The following is a 21,808-nucleotide window of genomic DNA, read 5'->3' on the forward strand; positions in this document are numbered from 1 at the left end:
CTTCTGAAGGGGAACCAGGTGTGGGTTCCACCCAGCCCAGCTGCCTGCCTTGGGAGGTGACAGAGGCTGTCGCCCCCTGCTGGCCAGTTCCTGTTTCTGCAGAAAGTAAGTCATCCCGGCTGGCCAGCCCGTGCCCACTGGGAGCCAGTCCAGCACATCCTTCCCATTCACAGGTCAGAACCAGGCCTAGGTGCTTCCCTCAGCTCTTCCCTGTGTGCTCCAGTATTTGATACAAAAGTATTACACGTATTAGCATCGGCTCTGTGACTGTGAATGGCTAGAGAACAGGCATTATGCATTTCTAGATTATGGTGTAATTGTCTGCCTAATTAAAAGGAAAAAGGAAGCCTACCCAGTGTTGCTCAGTGGTAAAGTATCGACCTACTGAAGGGTCTTAGGTTTGATTCCCAGTAAAGGGCACATTCCTGGATTGCAGGTTCATTCCCCAGCCCAGGTCAGGGCTCATCCAGGAGGCAACAAATTGATGTGTCTCTCTGACATCAATGTTTCTCTCTCTTTCTTCCTCCCTCCCTCTCCCCAAAAATCGATGGAAAAAATATCCCGGGTGAGGATTCACCAAACAAAAAATAAGAAAAAAACCCACTGTTCACTCATTTAAAACAAAGTACTACCTTTATTTGGCTCACTTCTCCATTTATTAGAATAACCACATTTGGAGAGGCACAAAGCACTTGAGTTTTACATGACTACAAAGTTATCACAAATCCCAAACTTCTTAGCCACAGATATTTCACTTACTCTGTTTAAAGAAAACGCTTTCAAAACTTCTGAGTTAGCTTGATACACAGAAACCCTGAATATATGGGAACTACATATTTTTAAATGCTTGTACTTCCTGCTCTAATGTTTTCTTTAAATGGAATCCAGCATAAAAGGGATTGAAATACATAAGGTCATGATGCAAATGCTTTGGAGACAGTGAAATTAATCTGTGCAGCATGGGAAAAGGTGTAGTGTGCACAGAAGTTCTGCAAGGAGTCACTGAGCCATCTGGGCTTCCATGGCTTGTGCTGTCCATTCCGGTGCTGTCTGGCTGATCTTCTCCAAAAGGTTATTCACTTGGAAACAAAGCGATTGGATCTGTTTGTCCCATGTTGGCAGGGCTTCTCGTGCTAAATAAAAAATAAATAATGTAAAAGTTGAAATTACTCTTTTGTATTCACAGCAAATGTAAGTTTTGAGAAATATACAGAAGTATGAATTTTTAAAAGTTAACTCCAAAAGTCTTGTCTAATAAAATTAAGCTAATTAAGTAATAATTAAGAAAAGCACCTAAATCACTAGCACAAGGTATAAAATAAAACAAAAAGGCATGTACACACCGATTATTATTCGTGAAAATAAAAAATAAAACAATCAACCAAACAACCTCAACCACAACTACAATAAGACGGCTTCGCTGAACCGGTCTCATCTCCTTTGACTAATAAGACACTGCCATCTGCTGGGAAAAATACATCTATTTCAAGGTGACCCAAAAAATGTACACACACTTTAGCAGCTGACAGCTCAATTTTGAAAATGAAATGTATTTTAATAAACACTGTCTTTATAATTATTCAAAGTGTGTGTATACTATATATTCAAGGCTGTTTTTACTTGACTCTGATGAATAAATATTTCAATATTTAAACCCAAAATAAACATACAAACAACAACAAAAAAATTCATCAAGAATCCAGCAGGTTTTTTTCTATATGAGCAATATAAAGTTAGAAATGAAAAATAGGGGGAAGTGATACCATTTAAAGTAATACCAAACTTTACAAAAACTGAGCACAAAATTAATAAAGAAAAAAACTATAAATCTTCATAAAGAACATAAAATAATGAGTTATCAGTCCTTTCCTATTAATATGTAAAAAAATTTTAATTACAAAGACAATCCCCATTTTCTTTGTTTTATTTTCTAAACAGCAAAATTAGAATTTTGAAAATAAAAAACAACTTTGGTATACATTAATTTAAATTGTCCTTTCACTTGGTGGCTGGTTGGAGGGACTGGATGCAACAGGAGTGATTATTTAAAAATGTTTAATGTCATTAGAAGACTGACTCCTCTAAAAAAAAAAAAATGTTTAATGTGGGGGGTGGGATTTACAATACTGGGGGGAAAGCAACAAAAAGACCTTTATGATTGGGATTATAAAGAGAAAGCTAAAAAAAAATCATGTAGGACTCTTTAGAGACTTTGTAGAACTTTGTTATATAAACAATGGGAAATCACTCATAAGCATGCCAAGGAAGAGACTAACATAATTTAATACTTTCTTTTGTTTGTTTGCATTTATTAATTGATTTTAGAGAAGGAGAGAGAGAAATGTCGATCGGTTGCCTCCCAAACATCCTGACCAGAGACTAGGTATGTGGCCTAACCAGTAATCAAACCCGAGACCTTCCAGTGCACAGGACGAAACTTCAACTAACGAAGTCACACTGGTCAGGACTGTTGGCATTTTTAAAAGATCACAATCTCTTTGGCTATGTTAAGGCAGCTGGACTAGAAAGGAGCAATTATAGATATGAGAAAAATAAGTCAAAAGCTATTTCTCAAGGCCAGAAGAGGTTGTGGTGGTTCAGAATAAGCTGGTGACAATAAGAAATGAAGGAAAGCATGTGGATTCCAGATGTACCTAGGAGGTTAAATTGAAAGGATTCTGGACAGCAACGAAGAGGTAAGATCAAGAATAAAGGATGCTGGAGGCCCTGGCCAGGTAGCTTGGTTGGTTAAAGCATATATATTATATAGTCTCAACACACCAAGGCTGTGGGTTTGATCCACAGTCAGGACACATGTAAGTATCAACCAATAAATGCATAAGTTAGTAGAACAACAAATCAATGTTTCCTCTCTCTCTTCCTCTTTCTCTCCAAAAATCAATAAATTTAAATTTAAATTAAAAAAAGGAATGCTGGAGAAAGTGAACAATGTGGTTACTGGATGGCTTCAGGCAGAGAGGAAAGATAATGAATTCATTTTGGGATATGTTCATTTTGAGATGCCCACGATACAATCCAGTGAGAAACACCTAATAATCAATTAGAACACTGCATCTGGGACACACAGATTTACCCCAGAAAAGTATATGCAAGTGTTGCCTGCATAGAAACAATAACAGAATCAATGCAAATAGATGAGATTGCCTAGGAAAACTTAGTAGAAGAAAAGGCCTAGACGTAAACCCAAGCTATCCCAGTATTTAAATTTAAAGCACTAAATATTGAATCTACAAAGATGACTAGGAAGAATACCTGGAGAAGTAGGAGAGAAAACAGAGGATGACAAAGTCAAGATGAAGGGGGTGGGGTAAGAGATAGCAAGAAGTAGTAAATGATCAATCCTATTCGATATTTTAAAAAGTCAAGAAGAAGCTTGAGAAGTAATAGGATTTTTGTTAAAATGGAAGAGACCCAAGTATGCTTAAAGTTGATGGGAAGAAGCCAACAGAAAAAGAAAGGATGAAAGCAGAAAAAAATAATTGCTAAGCTCATGTTCCTAAAAATGCTGGGGAAGTGGGGGTAGTGGCAGAGGTCACAGAAGGGATCCAAATCACAAGTGGAAGAACTGGAGAGGGAGGTAGAAACCATCTCAGGAATAACATGGAAGAAGAAAAGAATTAGATCTCTATTTAATACTTACAAGTTTATGAATCTGATAAAGAAGATAATTTCACACAGATAGCTTTTTTTTTTCCTCTGTGAAATAGGAAACAAGGTTCTCTGCTGAGATAGAAGAAGTCAGAGATTTAAGAAAAATGAAATCTGAATCACTGAAGAGTAGGAAAAAGAGTAGACTAAAGAAATGTATCAAGAATCTCAGGTAGCCGAAACCCGTTTGGCTCAGTGGATAGAGCGTCGGTCTGCGGACTGAAGGGTCCCGGGTTCGATTCTGGTCAAGGGCATGTACATTGGTTGCGGGCACATCCTCGGTAGGGGGTGTGCAAGAGGCAGCTGGTCGATGTTTCTCTCTCATTGACGTTTCTAGCTCTCTAGCTCTCTCCCTTCCTCTCTGTAAAAAATCAATAAAATACATATTTAAAAAAAAAAAAAAAAAAAGAATCTCAGGTAGTGTTGGGGACCCATGACCTTGAACTTGCAGTTGTGTTCAATCTGTCTGGTGCTTTGACTCTTCTCCAACATTAGTTAGCTACTCAAGTATAGGTATGAGAAAAATGGAATGGGTTCATTCAAGATGAAGTTTTGCTTGACAGCTGGAACAAAGGTTAACAGACAAGTGTTCTAGGGTATCTGTAAAAGAGTAACGGATGGGAAGAGCATTAAAGACAAAAAAGGGCTGGGCTGACTGGAAAAGGAAGTCAACAGATGAGAGGCTTCAATGCAGGCAAGGAAGAGTTGAAATGAAATAACTGACACAGACCACGAGAAAGAGAGGAAAATTATTATGGTCTGAGTGGGATATTTCAAACTAAAATTTTACAAGTGAACTGGTTCTGGGCACAGCAAAGTCCACAGTGTAAATGGTGTAGGAACTGGGCTGAGGAGGTATAGAAAATGAGAAAGTCAAGAGATCTACTTACCTGCCTGCCTCCATTAGTCTAATGAATAGGAAATGCAGCTGTCATCTCTACATGCCTGCTACATGGTATGCATTCAATAAATGTTTGAAGAGTAAATGAACGAACTGATGACAATTCCAGTTTCAAATTTTTCTACAGCATAGAAAATGCTGCATTAATGTAAGTTCACAAAAAATATATCTTAAATTATTTCTCTGAGAAAGACTATTCCAGTAGTAAGTCTACGTCAAAAGAAATTGCTCAACATGTTTTAGTCATAAATATATAATACCTCACAGACATTTCATTATGACAGAAAAACCAACAAAATTTCTTACTTTCAAAATGAACTATTCCATCAATCTGATCAATAAATCCATTCATACGTCCTTCTGTTATCATTTGTGATGCTATCTTTTCTGCCTGTTTAAATAAAAATAATTATCAGACACTTTAATTATATCTAACACATTCACATATGCTGAGACAATTGAAAACTCTTGGTTTAGCTACCCATCACTAAGCTTACAAATGTGTTTATCTGCCATTCATTACAAGAGTAAATCTGGTAAAGCCTCCTATTATACCACACCAATTCCTTCTGGGTACATCCATTGTTTTAAGTTAACTGGGATCTATTTTGCTTGTGAGATTTTAGACAAGAATTTTTTATTTTTGGACAAAAATTTTTATCTCTACTTAAGACAAACTAACAATTTTGTTTTTCCACTGAGATCCACACCTCAAAAAAAGCCAACTTAGCCCTAGCTGGTTTGGCTCAGTGGATAGAGTGTTGGCCTGCGGACTGACAGGTCCTAGGTTCAATTCCAGGGAAGTGCACGTGCCCAGGTTGCAGGCTAGATGATCTCCACTAGAGGGCTACCAGGAGGCAGCCGTTCAATGATTCTCATCATTGATGTTTCTTTCCTCTCTCTCTCTCCCCACCTTTCTCTGAAATAAATAAAAATGTTTTTAAAAACACATGACTTTTTCTCACTTTATTTCATTTCATTTTTCAGTGTTCACACCCCAAACATTTTCTAAGAACCTAATATTTTTGAAGAAAATTGAAAGGTTAAAAGGATGTTCAAATTTAAAAGAGAACTGAAAGGATTTAAAAACAATTACAGGGAACAAAAGGTTCTCTACCTAGTGCCTGAAGACATGCTTCATATTTACTATGTGTGAGTAAATTGGGTTATAAATCTGACCACCTTCACAATCAATCATAAGTCACTTCTAAACAATCTGTTTAAAAGTGACTGGCATTTATTGTTAAAAATATATTCATTTTCCTTTGTCTGTTCATAAAGGGATCATAACTCAAAGCCTAAGAATAAACATCTGGTTTTTTTTATTTTTATTGATTTCAGAGAGGAAGGGAGAAGGAAAGACAGAAACATTAATGATGAGAATCACTGATTGGCTTCCTCCTGCACACCCCGCACCGGGCATCGAGCCCGTAACTAGGGCATGTGTCCTGACTGGGAATCGAACTGTGACCTCCTGGCTCATAGGTCAATGCTCAACCACTGAGTACACTGGCCAGGCAAAAGCATTTTTTAATGGTAATTGAGCATTGGTTCCCACACTATTCCACTTCCTTTATTGCATATTGAATGTGAACATGTAAAGGAATTGTGTTAAAAATCCTAACTTAAAACTGCACTAACACAGAAAAGATGTGACATATAAGTACATGACTTTAAGTTTTACAAGTTAGATAAAGGTAAGGTTAATTGCTTGCTTTTACTATTACTTAAAATTAAGAGAATGTTTTGTAAATGATTCCTGAAATGTCCTCTAAATAGTATTGGTACTTGGTTGGGATTTATACATAGCCACTAAACCCTTATCATGACAAAGAATGAAATTAATTCCCTAATAACTCAGTCAACTTCTTAAGTTAAATGAAGCACAGAAATTATAATAGAATAGTCTGGTGTATTCTCTCAAAGAGAATAAATATTTAACATCTGAGTCAATCTAGGGCAGAAAATAGAAGTAATAAGGCCTCCATCAAAATCTTAAGTCAGTCAGAAATCAGAAACCGCCATGAAATGGATGTTAACAGACTCTAATATTCCCATAAGCCTGGAAACCCTTTAAGATTTCCATTCTAGGTCACTTTATCATAAAACACAAACAAAAAAAAAACCAAAAAAAACAAAGACAATTCCATTACAGTACTATTCTAAAATTCAAATAGTTTATTTCCAGTTACCAGAGGCTTTTTATGTGTATTTTTTATCACAGTTGCCAATGTTTTTATCAATTATGTATTTTATTTTTTCATTACACCAACAGTCTAGTCTCTTAACTTCTCTTTTATGTATTAGAAACAAGAACAAACCTTAGCTGCAGGGATCTCTAAAAGAGCTCCAAGTTCTTCAAAGGTAATATTATTATATAATTTGCTTGCAGACAACAAATTGTGTTCAATTACAGCTCTGTCCAAGATGCTAGAACCTTAAATATAAATAAGACAGTTATAAGTTTGAAACTGGTTTTTAAAAGATGTATCCTCGCCAAAACCAGTTTGGCTCAGTGGAGAGAGCGTCGGCTTGCGGACAAAAAGGTCCCAGGTTCGATCCTGGTCAAGGGCATGTACCTTGGTTGCGGGCACATCCCCAGTAGGGGGTGTGCAGGAGGCAGCTGATCGATGTTTCTCTCTCATCGATGTTTCTAACTCTCTATTTCTCTCCCTTCCTCTCTGTAAAAAAAAATCAATAAATATATTTTTTTTAAAAAGATGTATCCTTTTTCCCTGAAAACGTATAAGCATGTAATAACTCATAATCATTGTCTTTATTCCCATCAAAACTTTAAAAGTATAAGGAGGCCATGTGCAAGCCAAGGAGAGAGGCCTCAGAAGAAACCAACCCTACTGACACCTTGGTTTCCAACTTCTAAATTCCGTAACTGTGAGAAATAAATTTCTGTTGCTTAAGCAAAAAAAAAATTAAAAAAACTTTAAAAGTAACCCAAATGCCTTATTTAATACAGTTTGAATATACAATACTCAACCCCAGTCAATGTTTTTGTTTTTTTTAATCAAGTGATATATAACAATGTTACAGGAAGATATCAAGATGCTTCAAATTCAATATACTTTCCACTAGCATGTACCTAAATATTCACTACCACATAGTTATAAAACATGATCATTACCATCAGCTGTAGTTGCTTTTTGGTGAGGCATTAGCATGGCAGCAAATTCTTGCAGTTGATTCCCTCTGATGATCCTATCCAGGTACATTTTCTCTAGGATACCATAAGCAGCGAGTTGCTGGCACCTTTCATCCTTAAAGAGAGTAGCTAGCATTCGAGAACGCTGTTGTCCTGAGGAAAACAAATGTGCATCAAACATTCTCAAAACCTATTTCATCAATGAAAAACAATATTTCTTATGGCCCCATTTTTGCCTACCTAAATTTTCAGTCAATTGTCATTATTTGCAATAGTTATCTATCTATCTATCTATCTATCTATCTATCTATCTATATAAAAGCCTAATATGTAAAGTATCCCCTCAGGAGTTCAACCGGGAGTTCGATCACTCGCTATAATGTGTGCTGACCACCAGATTCTTCCAAAAATCGGGACTTTATTAAAACGCCGCAGGATGCGGGACAAATTGTTAAAAATTGGGACTGTCCCGCGACAAGCGGGACATCTGGTCACCTTACTAAGAAAGGCCCCAGCCAGCAGCTGGCAGCTGGGAAGGCAGCCACTAGGGATCCTACCTGTGTATGAATTTCGTGCACTGGGCCTCTAGTGTTTTATAAAGTTGATGCCAACAGTAAATTAGTGAATACTCAACTGCTGTTCCTAGGAGAAATACAGGAATGTTGTGAGCCTCTAGTCACAACATTTTTGTCAGCTAATCAATACGTAACCTTTGCTTTATGTATGTCTCTGTTTAAAGGCACCTAATCTATAATAATAAAAGTATAATATGCTAATTAGACCACATAGCCGAACGACCTTTCAGAAAACCTTCTGGATGAAACCAGAGCTGCGAGGGTCACGGCAAGCTGCTGCAGCCGCAAGGGCTGAGCCCCTTGCACAAATTTCATGCATCGGGCCTCTAATTTACTATACATTGTTGATTCATTAACACTGAACTCACGGCCTACACTAAAACTCATGCCTGAATAAAGCTTAGCTAATACACGTATTTTCTCTATCAGGCACATCACAGACTTCCTTTACTTAAGAACACAAGACAGTACTTCAGCACAAGCTTAGGGCCCATTTCAAACATCAAAAACACCATCAAAAGAACAAAAATGTGAAAAATATGATAGCAACGTGCCACAAAAAAAGAACTTGTTTACAGCATGAGAGCAGAAACAAAGCAGAGCACTGCCTTAGTTAACTCCATCTGGAAACATATTTTGGGAGACTCAAATCATTTGCTGTTCTGCACAAGTCTGCAAATGACAGTGAAAGCACCAGGAGTATTGACTTTGGAGTGACAAATTAGCAAGTAGGCAAACGCACAAATATGGAATAATGAGAAATGGTATATTCATTTGTGAAGATTAGGATATATACCAAAATGCAACAAGTGGTTCAAGTTATACCTTATTGTTATTTTCTTCTTGCTTATTTACATTTCTACAATGAACATGCATTCCTTTGGTAATAATAAATTTTATAAAAGATGAACAAATATTTCTCTGATGGGAAATTTATACTTTCAAGAATCTTTAAATGGTAAAAAATTATATGACAACTGATATTAAAAATTGAACTAATGGAAAGGATAGTATGAACAAACTTTTTCTTTTTAAATGTATTTTTAGCTCTGTATACTAACGAGCCTACCCACAATGACACCCAGTAGCAAAAAGCATACCTAGCACCCTGATTTTGGTATCTCCATAAAAAGAAAGTAGGGAATCCTTGAAAAGTAGATGATTTCAAGTATGGAAAGGAAAAAGGCAAGATAAGTCTAAGGCATCTTTTTATGCTGCAATGCAGACAAGTATTCAAAGATTAATGGGGTGATGTCCAAAAGACATGATTTGGTTATACTTGGGATAACTGAACATCAACAAAATAACTATAATAATAACACACTAAATAAATAAAAAACAAAGTCAGATACACAAGAATATTGTAGCAGTACTATTCCTAATAGCCAATAAGAAACTACCGAAAGCCCCGACCGGTGTACTCAGTGGTTAGAGCACTGGCCTGAGAACCCAAGGGACATCAGTTTGATTCCCGGTCAAAGGCACATATCTGGGCTGCAGGTTTGATCCCTGGGCCTATCAGGAGCATGTGGGAGGCAACCAATCAATGTGTCTCTCTCACATCAATGTTTTTCTCTCTCTCTCCCCCTCCATTCCCACTCTCTCTAACAAAATCAATGGGAAAAAAATTCTCTGGTGAGGATTAACAACAAAACTACCTAATAGGAGCCAAAACCAGTTTGGCTCAGTGGATAGACCATCAGCCTGCAGACTGAAAGGTCCCAGGTTCGATTCCGGTCAAGGGCATGTACCTTGGTTGCAGGCACATCCCCAGTAGGGGGTGTGCAGGAGGCAGCTGGTCAATGTTTCTCTCTCATCAATGTTTCTAGCTCTCTATCCCTCTCCCTTCCTCTCTGTAAAAAATCAATAAAATAATTTTTAAAAAATATAACTACCTAATAGGATAAAAAAAATTGTGGTAATCACATAATGGAATACTACATGAAAATGAAGAAACTATATGTAACAATATGGATAAATTTTATAAAGTTAAGCAAATGAAGCAGATAAAGCTAAAATATACTAAGGATTACTCTTGGGGTTGGGATGCAGCTAATAACTAGGAGAAAACATAACAGGCTTTTAGGATGATGGTAAAATTTTGCTTCTTGTTCTATATATTGATTACATGATGATATTCATTTGGGACAATTCATCAGGCTGTACAATTTTTATATGTGCATTCTTCTGTGTGTATATTATACACACACAAAAATAAGCAGAAAAAAAGTCCATAGTGATACTAAAAATAAAAAGAAGGGAAATAAAGAGCAAAGTTTTTATATAGTAGTAGCTAATAAATGCAGAACAGAATTAGCAAAAATTACCACTTTCACTTTATATTATAAAATATAATGAATGGTCCAGAAAAAATTATTAATAGGTAATAAATTATCAAAAGTTAGGAAAGAGGATTTTTGTAGTGTCAAAGCAGCACTCAGAAATTATTTATAAAATACAAAAGAAACAAAATAACTTTAAAATGGAACTTCTACCTTAACCAAATGACCAAACCCAGCATCACTATCTGTGGGACAAGCTGATATTATATGTTCTCTGATGTGATACAACTGCAAGGACAAAGCTTCACTGAGGTATTCTTAATAGAAAAATTTTAACCTGAATCTAATCTAACCTTTGGCTAACTTCTACTTTACAGGAAATAATTGGGATTAAGGAATAAATAAACAAAATATACAAAAACAAATCTAGAGTGAAGAACATTCCACACAACTTCAAAGAGTCAGTGTTATTTTTAAGTGAGAAAATTATACAATGTTATATGTTAATTATATCTCAAGAAACTTCAGTTAGGGGCGAGGAATGTATTCTAAACCAAAAATGTCTGAAGAAAAAAAAAATGTTTGAAGACTAAAAAGACAATCACCAAATGCCACACATGAACTTGTTCCTTGTTCAGCGGAAAAAGGCAGATATAAAAGATATTCCTGCCGAAACCGGTTTGGCTCAGTGGATAGAGCATCGGCCTGCAGACTGGAAGGTCCCAGGTTCGATTCCAGTCAAGGGCATGTACATTGGTTGCAGGCACATCCCTGATGGGGGGTGTGCAGGAGGCAGCTGGTCGATGTTTCTCTCTCAACGTTTCTAGCTCTCTATCCCTCTCCCTTCCTCTCTGGAAAATCAATAAAACATTTAAAAAAAAAAAAAAAAAAAAAAAAGATATTCCTGAGACAACTTGGCCAAATGCTAAATTCTACAGTGGACTCACTGTTAATTTTTTAAGGGATGATGTTGGTATTACAGTTATGTAGAAAAATGTTCTTATTCTTAGGTGATGCATGATGATATATAAGGAGGTAGTGTCATGATGGCCTGTAAGTTACTTTGAAGAGAGAATATACCTGCTAGATAATAAAACATGTTATGAAGCTATAATAATTCAAAGAACAGGGTACCAGTATATTCACAGACAGGCAAATTAATGAAACAATACTGTATCCAGAAATCTACTATAATGTGCTTTAAATCAATAGGGTGAAAAAGATGAATTGTTTAATAAAGGCTGCTAGGTCAAACGACTAGTCAAGAAAACAAAATTAATTTCCCTATCTCATTCCTTACATTAATATAAATCCAAATGAATTGGGATTTATGGGTAAATTTAAGTACAAAGTAGACTAAAGTAATCTACATTAGTAGTTACTGTTTGAGAGAGGGAGTTGGAGGTAGTGACAGAAGAAGGCATGAAAGTCACAGCACAAATCAAGGCAGTGACATGGGTGCCAAACTGTATTGTCCCATGCACTCAACAGTCAAAATAAAAATATAGTTTTGCCGAAACTCAGTGGTAGAGCGTCAGTCTATGGACTGAAAGGTCCGGGTTCGATTCCCGCCAAGGGCATGTACATTGGTTGTGGGCACATCCCCGGTAGGGGGTGTGCAAAAGGCAGCTGGTCAATGTTTCTCTCTCATTGACGTTTCTAGCTCTCTCTCTCTCTCCCTTCCTCTAAGAAAATCAATAAAATATATTAAAAAATAAATAAATGTTTAAACTAAATATCCCATAACTGTATTAATAAGACATCCCTTTGCTAAATCCTTTAGTAGTAATGAACCTAAAATATTAAGCAAATTGACTGTTCATTAACACATAAATGATATGTTTACCTGCTGATGCTAAGATGGTACAATGCAAAGCATGTTTTAAGGCTTCTAGTCTTTCACTTTCGTGCACTATTGTCTTGTAAGAGAGCTCATTGTATCTTTGTGCAGCTTCAATGAATTTTCTTCTATAATCAAGAACACGTGCATAGCATACCTATAGGAGAGAAATGTTTCAATTAGGGGGACATTTTAAAAGCAAAAAATAAAAAAAGAGAGAATTTTTACAAAGTAATAGTATTTATGATGTTCTGGAAAAAAATAACAGGATTCTCCAATATAAAATTCTAAATAAGCTCAACTGCTTACCTTATAATGTATCTGTAACTGTTCATTGGTTGATTCATTCTGAAGCAATGATGCTCGATTTATGTAAGCCTCTGCCTGGACTGGATCATCATCCTCTAAATATAGCCTAGCAATCTTCAGGTAGGTCTCCAATTTATAATCCACATTGTACTGTCTAGAATACAACAGAAAAACACGAATGACTATTTTATCAAAAAAATTATTAGAAGTGGTAGATAATTTTTTTCCTTTTTTATTGTGTTAACATGACGGAATCAAGCTTTTTACTGCACTATATTATCGAAAAGCTAAGAAATATTTCCAAAATAAGTTTTAATGAATTTTTATTACTTTCATCATCGTTGTTCATATTACAGTTTAGCTTCTTCTAATTCTCAGATAATCTTATGTCAAAGACCTACCATACACTACTGGTAGGACTATAAATAAGTCCTGGAGAAAAAGCTGGCAATATGCTCTCCAACCATCATTTGAATCCTTTAAATTGTATATACTCCTTACTCATTATACAGGGTGGGGCAAAAGTAGGTTTATAGTTGTGAGTACACTAAATACAGTATATTCTTGTATTATTATTTATTAATTATTGTGTTACCGTATTTTCCGGCGTATAAGACGACTTTTGAAACAAAAAAAAGTCAACCGAAAATCGGGGGGCAAAAGACCAAAATTGCACAAAAATTACCTGCAGATCTTAACGGCAAAGTAAGTCTTTTCTTTGAAGTGGGGGGTAGTCTTACACAGCGAATATAGGCCTAAACCTATGTTTTAACTGTAAAATTAGGGGGTCGTCTTAGACGCCAAAAAATACGGGTACTTTTCCATATGAAATGTAAACCTCTTTTGCCACACCCTGTATTTTACCTCTAGGAAATAAATCCTAAGAAAATAATCATGGACATGCATATAAATGTATGTATAAAGATATTCATTTGTGACCTAGCTGGTTTGGCTCAGTGGATAGAGTGTCGACCTACAGACTGAAGGGTCCAGGGTTTGATTCTGGTCAAGGGCATTTACCTTGGTTGCGGGCACATCCCCAGTTAGGGGTTGTGCAGGAGGGAGCTGAATGATCTTTCTCTCTCATCAATGTTTCTAACTATCCATCTCCCTTCCTCTCTGTAAAAAGTCAATTAAAAAAATATATTAAAAAGATATTCATTTGTAAAATTACCCATAAATATCTGTAAGGGGGGGGGATGGAAATCACTAATAATATTTATGGTATTCAATTGAGTTGAATACTGGTAAAATACTATACAATTATTACAATAATTATTACGTGATAATAGTCATCCTATATTTTAGCTAAGTTAAAAAAAAAAAAAACTAGGTAAAACAAGATAATAATAGCAATTATCTCCAGGTTGTGAGATTACAAGTGGTTTTCCTTTGTTCTTTATCACAGTGGTCATATTTTATGCAGGAAATACATAACTTAAGACCCTGTATAATCCAAAAATCATGTAATTCAAGATTAATCCTCACAGAAAAATTAATCATATTTACCAGCAAAAGTGATGCCTCTATGTAGCAACAGAGTTTACAATTGACTTTGCCCCAGATTTGAAATTAATTCTTTACTTAATAAACAAATTCAACTGTTAATCACTTTTACTTTATTTTATTTAGAAAAGAACGAAATTTTAATTTCTTTGGTATCTTCTCAGTGTTATAGCACTATCAAAATGATAATTACCACCACTGCAAAGAATATCTAATTTAATATTTATTTCAGTGACCAAAGAAAATAAATCAACTGCTCTATGCTAAGAAGAAAATGTTCAAGACAGAATAAGATCAAAGCAATTAAGAAAGCCCCACCCTTTCAAAATATCAAAGAAAAAAAGAATTAACAAGAGGCTTTAGAAAGTAAAAGCCTCTTGTTATGAAAGCCTACATATGAAAGCCTTTTCATGTACTAGCTGCTTTTTCAAAGAGCATCACTGCCTAACAATTTAATAAATGCACTAAAGGCAATAAGCCTGTAGTAGTACCTGCCTTATCATCACAAATATTAATGGAGACAAAATACAGACTCCCTCATTCACCTGGCAAAAGAGAAGCAGCTAAATATATTTTTATATTTGCTTACTGAAAGGGGAAGTGTGTCTAAAAATACAATCAAGAGTCTCACACCTTTCAATCTTTTTGTACAATATACTTTGGATGAATATTTCATGAATACACATAAAAAGGCAAGATTGGTTGAATAAGATTTATAAACCATAGTCTTAATTTTTTTCTCATTGTTTTTCCATCTCTAGTATCTTTCTCTAATATCCCAGACCCAACAATTCATTGAACCCATTATGACCTCCAAACCCATGATCCTATTACATTGCTGTCTTCTTCCCCTAAAAGGTCTCATTTATCTCCTTACCTAGCTTAACTCTTTTAATCGATCATAATCATTGAATTACATATGCACTCATCTCCCTTGTCTCTCTCATGCTGTAACACTTGTTGGACAAAATCAAACTCCAGTTAAACCTAATAGTTCGCCCACTCCTTTCCTGCAACCACGAAACAGAACTCTAACGGAGAAAAGTATTTAACCAACCTGACTGATCTCATTTTGATCACTACAACCTTCAAATGAGCCCTTAATGCTGCCAAGTATACTATACATTCTTAGTCCGGGCACTGCCCCTCTCCTAGAGAATATTTTTTTATATCCTTGTCTCCCCTCATCCTTACAACTCCCATCCCAAGCCACACTTCCAGGTGATGACTCTGATTCCAACTTCAATAAGAATACTGAAGCAATCAGAATAGCTGCACAAACTTACCAACACTTCATTACTATCTGCACCACACACTCTGTGTTCCTGGCTATTACTATTCTGCACACCATGGAACCAATGGCAATATCTGCAGACATTTTTTATTGTCAAAACTGGGAGTAGTGGTGCTATTGGCATCTAGTGAGTAGAGGCCCCTTATGCTGCTAAACATTTTGTAATACACAGGACAGCCTCCCCAACAGAGTCATCCTATCTAAAATGTCAACAGTGCCGCCCAACCGGTGTGGCTAAGTGGTTGAGCATCAACCTATGAACCAGAAGATGACGGTTCAATTCCTGGTCAGGGCACATGCCCAGGTTACAGGCTCGATCCCCAGTGGGGGACATGAAGGAGGCAGCCAACCGATGATTTTCTCTCATAGATTTTTCTATTTCTCTCTCCCTCTTCCTTCCTCTCTCTGAAATAAATTATATATACATATCTCAATGCACAAAATTCATGCAAGAGTAGGCCTTAGTTCCCCCAGCTGCTGGCACCAGCTTCCCTCTGGCACCTGGGACCCGGCTTCATCCAGAAGGACATCCGGTCTAATTAGCATATTATGCTTTTATTATTATAGATAGACAGACAGTATATATGTGTATATATATATAATGCCAACAGTGCCAAGGATCAGAAACAGTGCCAAGATGAACTATCTATGCTCCTAAATAAAGCCTATCCCTCCACTAGATTCCTTCCCCTCTTGTCTACTCCTGCAGGAATCCTCTCCACTACTCTCCTATATCAAACTTTTGCTTTCCATAGGATTATAAAAGCAAAAATAATCTCTTCTCTGTTATCATCTTCTACCCTATTTCTCTGCTCCCTTTGTGAAAACTTCCCCACATAGTTGCCCATGACAACTGCTCTCTCACATATGTGTTTTCTTTTAAACAACTTCAGTCAGGCTTTCACGCTCACCAATTCACCAAACAAGTTTTGTCAGGATCACCAATGGCCTCCACATTACCCACTCCTGTGGTTAACCCTCACTCATCTTACTTGACCTGTCAGGACCACAGCTGATCACTTGTTCCTTCTCAACACATTTTCCTCCTTTAACTTCTAGGACACTACACACCCCATTCGGGTTTTCTTTTTACCTCAACGGACAATCTTCATTTGCTGTATCTTTCTCCTACTCCTGACCTCTTAATGCTCCTGGCCTCAGTAACTCAGACCTCTTCTCTATCTATAGTCCCTCCCTTGGAAATCTCATCCAATCTAATGGCTTTAAATTCCATCTATCTATCAGTGATTCACAAATATATATCTCCAGTCCAGTCCTCTCTCTTAAACTCCAAATCAATATTCTTTTTTAAAATATATATATTTTATTGATTTTTTACAGAGAGGAAGGTAGAGGGACAGAGAGCTAGAAACACCAATAAGAGAGAACCATCAACCAGCTGCCTCCTGCACACCCCCTACTGGGGATGTGCCCGCAACTAATGTACATGTCCTTGACCAGAATCGAACCTGGGACCTTTCAGTCCGCAGACCAACGCTCTATACACTGAGCCAAACCAGTTTCGGCCAAACAAATATTTTCAATTCTGTACAAGATATTTCCACTTGGTTACCAAATGTCCAAAACAGAACTCCTTGACCTTCCCTCAAAACCTATTCTTCACCACCCAGTACATGGCAACTCTATTTTTCCAGTTGTTCAGACCAAAAATCAAAACTTATTTTGATTCCTTTTCTTACACTCCATATCCAGCTCTACCTTAAAAACATACCCAGAATCCAACATTTGTCACAATCTCCATTTCATCTGCAGTAGTGCATAAGGTCTCCTAACTAATGGCCCTACTTCCCTCATTGCATGCCTACAGTTTATTCTCAACTCAGTAATCAGAATGAATCTTAAAAAATCAGATCATGTCAGTCTTCTGTGAAATATCTTCCAATGGTTCCCCCTCATTTCACTTAAAAATACAACCTTTTTCTTACAACGGCTTACAAGACCCCACATAATCTAGTCCTTAGTACACTCTGATCTCATCTTCTTCCACTCTCCCCTTTGCTCACTCCATTCCACCCATAATGGTCTCCTTGCTCTTCTTCTTCTTCTTCTTCTTCTTCTTCTTCTTCTTCTTTTTTTTAAATATATTTTATTGATTTTTTTTACAGAGAGGAAGGGAGAGGGATATAAAGTTAGAACACTGATGAGAGAGAAACATTGACCAGCCACAACCTAAGTACATTCCCTTGACCAGAATCGAATGTGGGACCCTTCAGCCCACAAGACAATGCTCTATCCACTGAGCCAAACCGGTCAGGGCTCCTTGCTCTTCTTAAAAAACTCCAAGCATGCTCCCATTTTAGGGCCTTTGCACTAGCCATCCTCTCTAAGAGGATCTACTAATGCTCTTCCCTCAGAGTGCTCATAGCCACTCACTTACCTCCTTCAGAGTCTGAGAAAGTGGTATCAGGATCACCCTACCATTCCAATCACCCTACCATTCCAATCACCCTACCACTTCAATCAACCTATTTAATAATACAACCTCACTTTACTTTTCTCCATAGGCCTTATCACTTTCTAATATACTACAAAATTTATTTATTAACTTGTTTATCATCTGCTTCCAACACTAGAATGTGAGGAAAAACATAAGCAAACAATTATACATATACTTCATATGTTATGTGTATGTGTATATATACATATATGGATACATATTTCCATCCAATATCCACTATTTATTATACTTTTGTCCTGTTTCCAAAGGAATTCCCACCAACACTTGGGCTGCATTTCTCCAATCTTCTTCTTTCTCATATATGGATGCAAGATGCTGTCTTATGGAAGCAACCTGAAAGAGTAGGTACACATGTTATATCAATTATTATTATTTAACCAATTAAAATAAATAAATAACTGTATTGTCACAATTGTCTCATTCAACATAGCAAGCTGGCAAGTATAATTATTAAAAATTTACCTAAACCACCCAAATTTTTCTATGAATTTTGTATTGATAGAATAACAAAACAGTAAACTGAAATAGTACATTATTATAATGTGGATTATGGCAATAATGTAGTTTAAATATAAAGTTTTGCTTTTATGTTACTGCACAGATAATGCTGGAATTTTCCTATATTTTCAGCATTATCTGTGCAGTAACATAAAAGCAAAACTTCATATTTCCTATATTTTAAATTAACAATTTAACTGATTTTTAAAAACTGCCTAAAGAGTAATATTTGGTGCATAAAATAAAATTGTAATAAATAAGCAAATGTCAGCTGGAGTTACAATGTCCTAATATTTATTTTATTATATATAGTAAAATGCTGTTTAGTGCAATTTTGACAAAATGAAAATGAATGATAATCTCCTTAAAAATGTAATAATATCTCTCAAAATAATTACTACTATCTCAAGTTCATATATCACTGCAATAAATTTTTTACCTGCTCCTCAAATGAAATGACTCTAGGCTGGATCTTTTCCAAGGTGAAATGATAGATTTCTTTGGCTGTGCTATCAGGCAAGTTAGGGAGATGTGTGCAGAAATCAGTCAGCAACTGCCGAGAGATCACAAGGCTGACATTCTCATTTACCACTTGTCAAAAAAATAAGAAATAAAAAAGCATGAGTAATTTATAAAATTTTTATTAAGCAATCTTTACCTAAAATTAATACTAAAAACTGTATGTATTAGTGCAACCTGCAATGCATTATTCCTATTTTTCATACCCCTATCATCCTATATTACAGATTAAACTTTCCTTATACTGAATTATTAGATTACATAATGACTTCAACAAAATAGTAAAACTACCATAACTTCTCTAAGAAATACAAATGGTTGACAAAAATTTTTAATAGCTGAGCATTTTATGTTATTCCTTTCTCTTCTTTATTTTTATACAAAGCAAAGGCACAGAAATACCCCTATTTTTATTTATGTCCTTATATCTCACCTCGTTACAAAAAGGAGTTAAAAAAGAAAACAGTGAAATAATTTTCATGAAATTTAATAAATAGTTACAGTGAATACCACTTATATTTTCCAATAAAAGCAACAAATAAGAACTTAGGTCAGCACAGGAAACAGGTCTAAGCCATCAATCGACATCCCCTGAGGGCTCCCAGACTGCACACAGGCCAGGCTGAGGGATCCCTACCACCACACCCCAAGTGCACAAATTTTGTGCACCGGGCCTCTAGTATATTACAATGTTAATCAGTTTATGATATATTATTTGGAATTCATTATTAAATACTGGTTGTAACTGAGAAAACAGTTTCATTACAAGTGCCATTAGACACAAAGCTGTTTAAAGAAATTACTATACAAACTAGCACTTATCAGGGAAATACAAGTAAATAAGGACAATAAATCAGAAAAATTAGTTTCTAGTCTGGGCTCTACCACTAACTGAATGTCCCTGGGGGGTAAAAGTGACTTAATCTTGACTTTGACTTTTTTTTTTTTTAACAATATATTATACAAGAATATATCTATACTCTGCAGTCACAGTTATTAAAAGGAACTGGTGTGGTAGATATTATATGTGAAAATACACTGTAAACTGTAAAGTACTACCAAGCATTGCTGATATTGTTAATGCAGTATCAATCTGAGCCTGAATTCTGAGTAATTTTCAAGATAACTGAAATCAGGGAGGTGGGGAGAGTGTCTTGAAAATATGAAAATTTCTAGTTCCTATTAAAAGGAATGATCCTGACATTAATAACAGCTCATTCATACACAGCACTTTTTATATGCCAGGTATTATTCTAAGCACTTTATTAGGTATAACTCACTTAATCTCCCAATAATTCTATAGGGTACATATCATATCTTTACTGTATAGACAAAGTAAAGAAGGCACAAAGAGGTTAAAGAAGAAGACAGAACTAATAAAACAGTAGACTAGGATTTGAATGCAGTCTCCTTTCTTTGTCACTATGCTACATTGTCTCTTATCAATTTCTATTAGCAACTATACAAAATTTTAATCGGGAATATAACTCTGGAGACAATTCATTTAAATAAATCAAGTTGTGCCGAAACCAGTTTGGCTCAGTGGTAGAGCGTCGGTCTGTGGACTGAAAGGTCCCAGGTTTGATTCTGGTCAAGGGCATGTACATTGGTTGCAGACACATCCCCTGTAGGGGGTGTGCAAGAGGCAGCTGGTCGATGTTTCTCTCTCATCAACATTTCTAGCTCTCTAACTCTCTCCCTTCTTCTCTGTAAAATATCAATAAAATATATTTTAAAAATAAGTAAATAAATAAAGTTGTAAGTAGTTTAAATTCTAAAATAAATCCATCAATTTCAATGTTGTGAGTATGCCAAACACAGTTTATTATTGCATTATTTATTAATTATTGTATTATTTTCCATATGAACTGTAAACTTACTTCGTCCCTCCCTGTATATGTCATTTAATCTCATAAAAATTATAGTGATAATTTGATATGAGACAAGACTGAGGCAAGCTTTAAAGTCCTACTCAGTAATACAAAGCAAATATGGAATTTTCATTACACTTACTTGCTTCCACAAAAGCTTTCAAAGCTTCTAGTTGTTCTGCCCCAGATAACTGAATGGCTTTTTCCAGGATCTGACGATACCTAAAATAATACAAAAAAAAAAAAATGTTCAGAGGCCACTATATATTCAAATGTTTACATTGACATTTATTCATTTCTATTTACCTTGGTGTCTTTCCTAGTGCTTTCTTTTCTGGTATTCTTTATAGTACACCACAGATGTCTATATTTTTTTTTTTAATTGATTTTTTACAGAGAGGAAGAGAGAGGGATAGAGAGTTAGAAACATCAATGAGAGAGAATCATCAATCAGCTGCCTCCTGAACACTCCCTACTGGGGATGTGCCTGCAACCAAGGTACATGCCCTTGACCGGAATCGAACCTGGGGCCTTTCAGTCCACAGACCGTCGCTCTATCCACTGAGCCAAACAGGTTTCGGCAAGATGTCCTTTTTTAAAAAAGATTCTTAGTCCATCACAAGAAAGAGTGAGTCTATAATAACAAGTTACTGGATCTAAGGTGCCACTTCTGCTTAAAAGTTGTAGTTTTGAATTTAAACCAAAAAGTCAAATTTCCTTTCAAATGCCTTCAATGATAAGCCATTATTTCCTTCAATTATATATTACACGAGAACATTATTCAAAGTGACCCAGACCCTTTCCTTTTGTGGACCTAATTAATCCAGGGTCACCAACACTAGAATAATATCGACGAGACAATTAAACCAAATATTAGAGGTTGAATGTCTTAGTGAGAGGCACCTGAT

At 35.9% G+C, this 21,808-nt stretch overlaps 1 protein-coding gene across 2 annotated transcripts in view; it reads right to left on the minus strand.

The window, feature by feature from the left end:
• Nucleotides 1-614: 614 nt before the first annotated feature.
• Nucleotides 615-21,808, minus strand: part of COPS4 (COP9 signalosome subunit 4) — a 30,447-nt gene continuing 9,253 nt past the window's right edge. The window contains exons 2-10 of one of the 2 annotated variants that reach the window (XM_084882861.1): nt 21,043-21,122; nt 18,950-19,101; nt 18,242-18,345; nt 12,734-12,887; nt 12,431-12,581; nt 7,710-7,880; nt 6,892-7,007; nt 4,877-4,961; nt 615-1,133 (exon numbers count right to left, since the gene is read on the minus strand). In XM_084882861.1, coding sequence (XP_084738987.1) covers nt 1,000-1,133; nt 4,877-4,961; nt 6,892-7,007; nt 7,710-7,880; nt 12,431-12,581; nt 12,734-12,887; nt 18,242-18,345; nt 18,950-19,101; nt 21,043-21,122 — 1,147 coding nt within the window. In that variant the 3' untranslated portion in view covers nt 615-999. The remainder of the gene's footprint in view (nt 1,134-4,876; nt 4,962-6,891; nt 7,008-7,709; nt 7,881-12,430; nt 12,582-12,733; nt 12,888-18,241; nt 18,346-18,949; nt 19,102-21,042; nt 21,123-21,808) is intronic. The other variant, XM_084882862.1, reaches the window with a different exon arrangement.

Source organism: Pipistrellus hanaki (assembly GCF_964339955.1).
Source record: "Pipistrellus hanaki genome assembly, chromosome: 1".
Taxonomy (NCBI): Eukaryota; Metazoa; Chordata; class Mammalia; order Chiroptera; family Vespertilionidae; genus Pipistrellus; species Pipistrellus hanaki.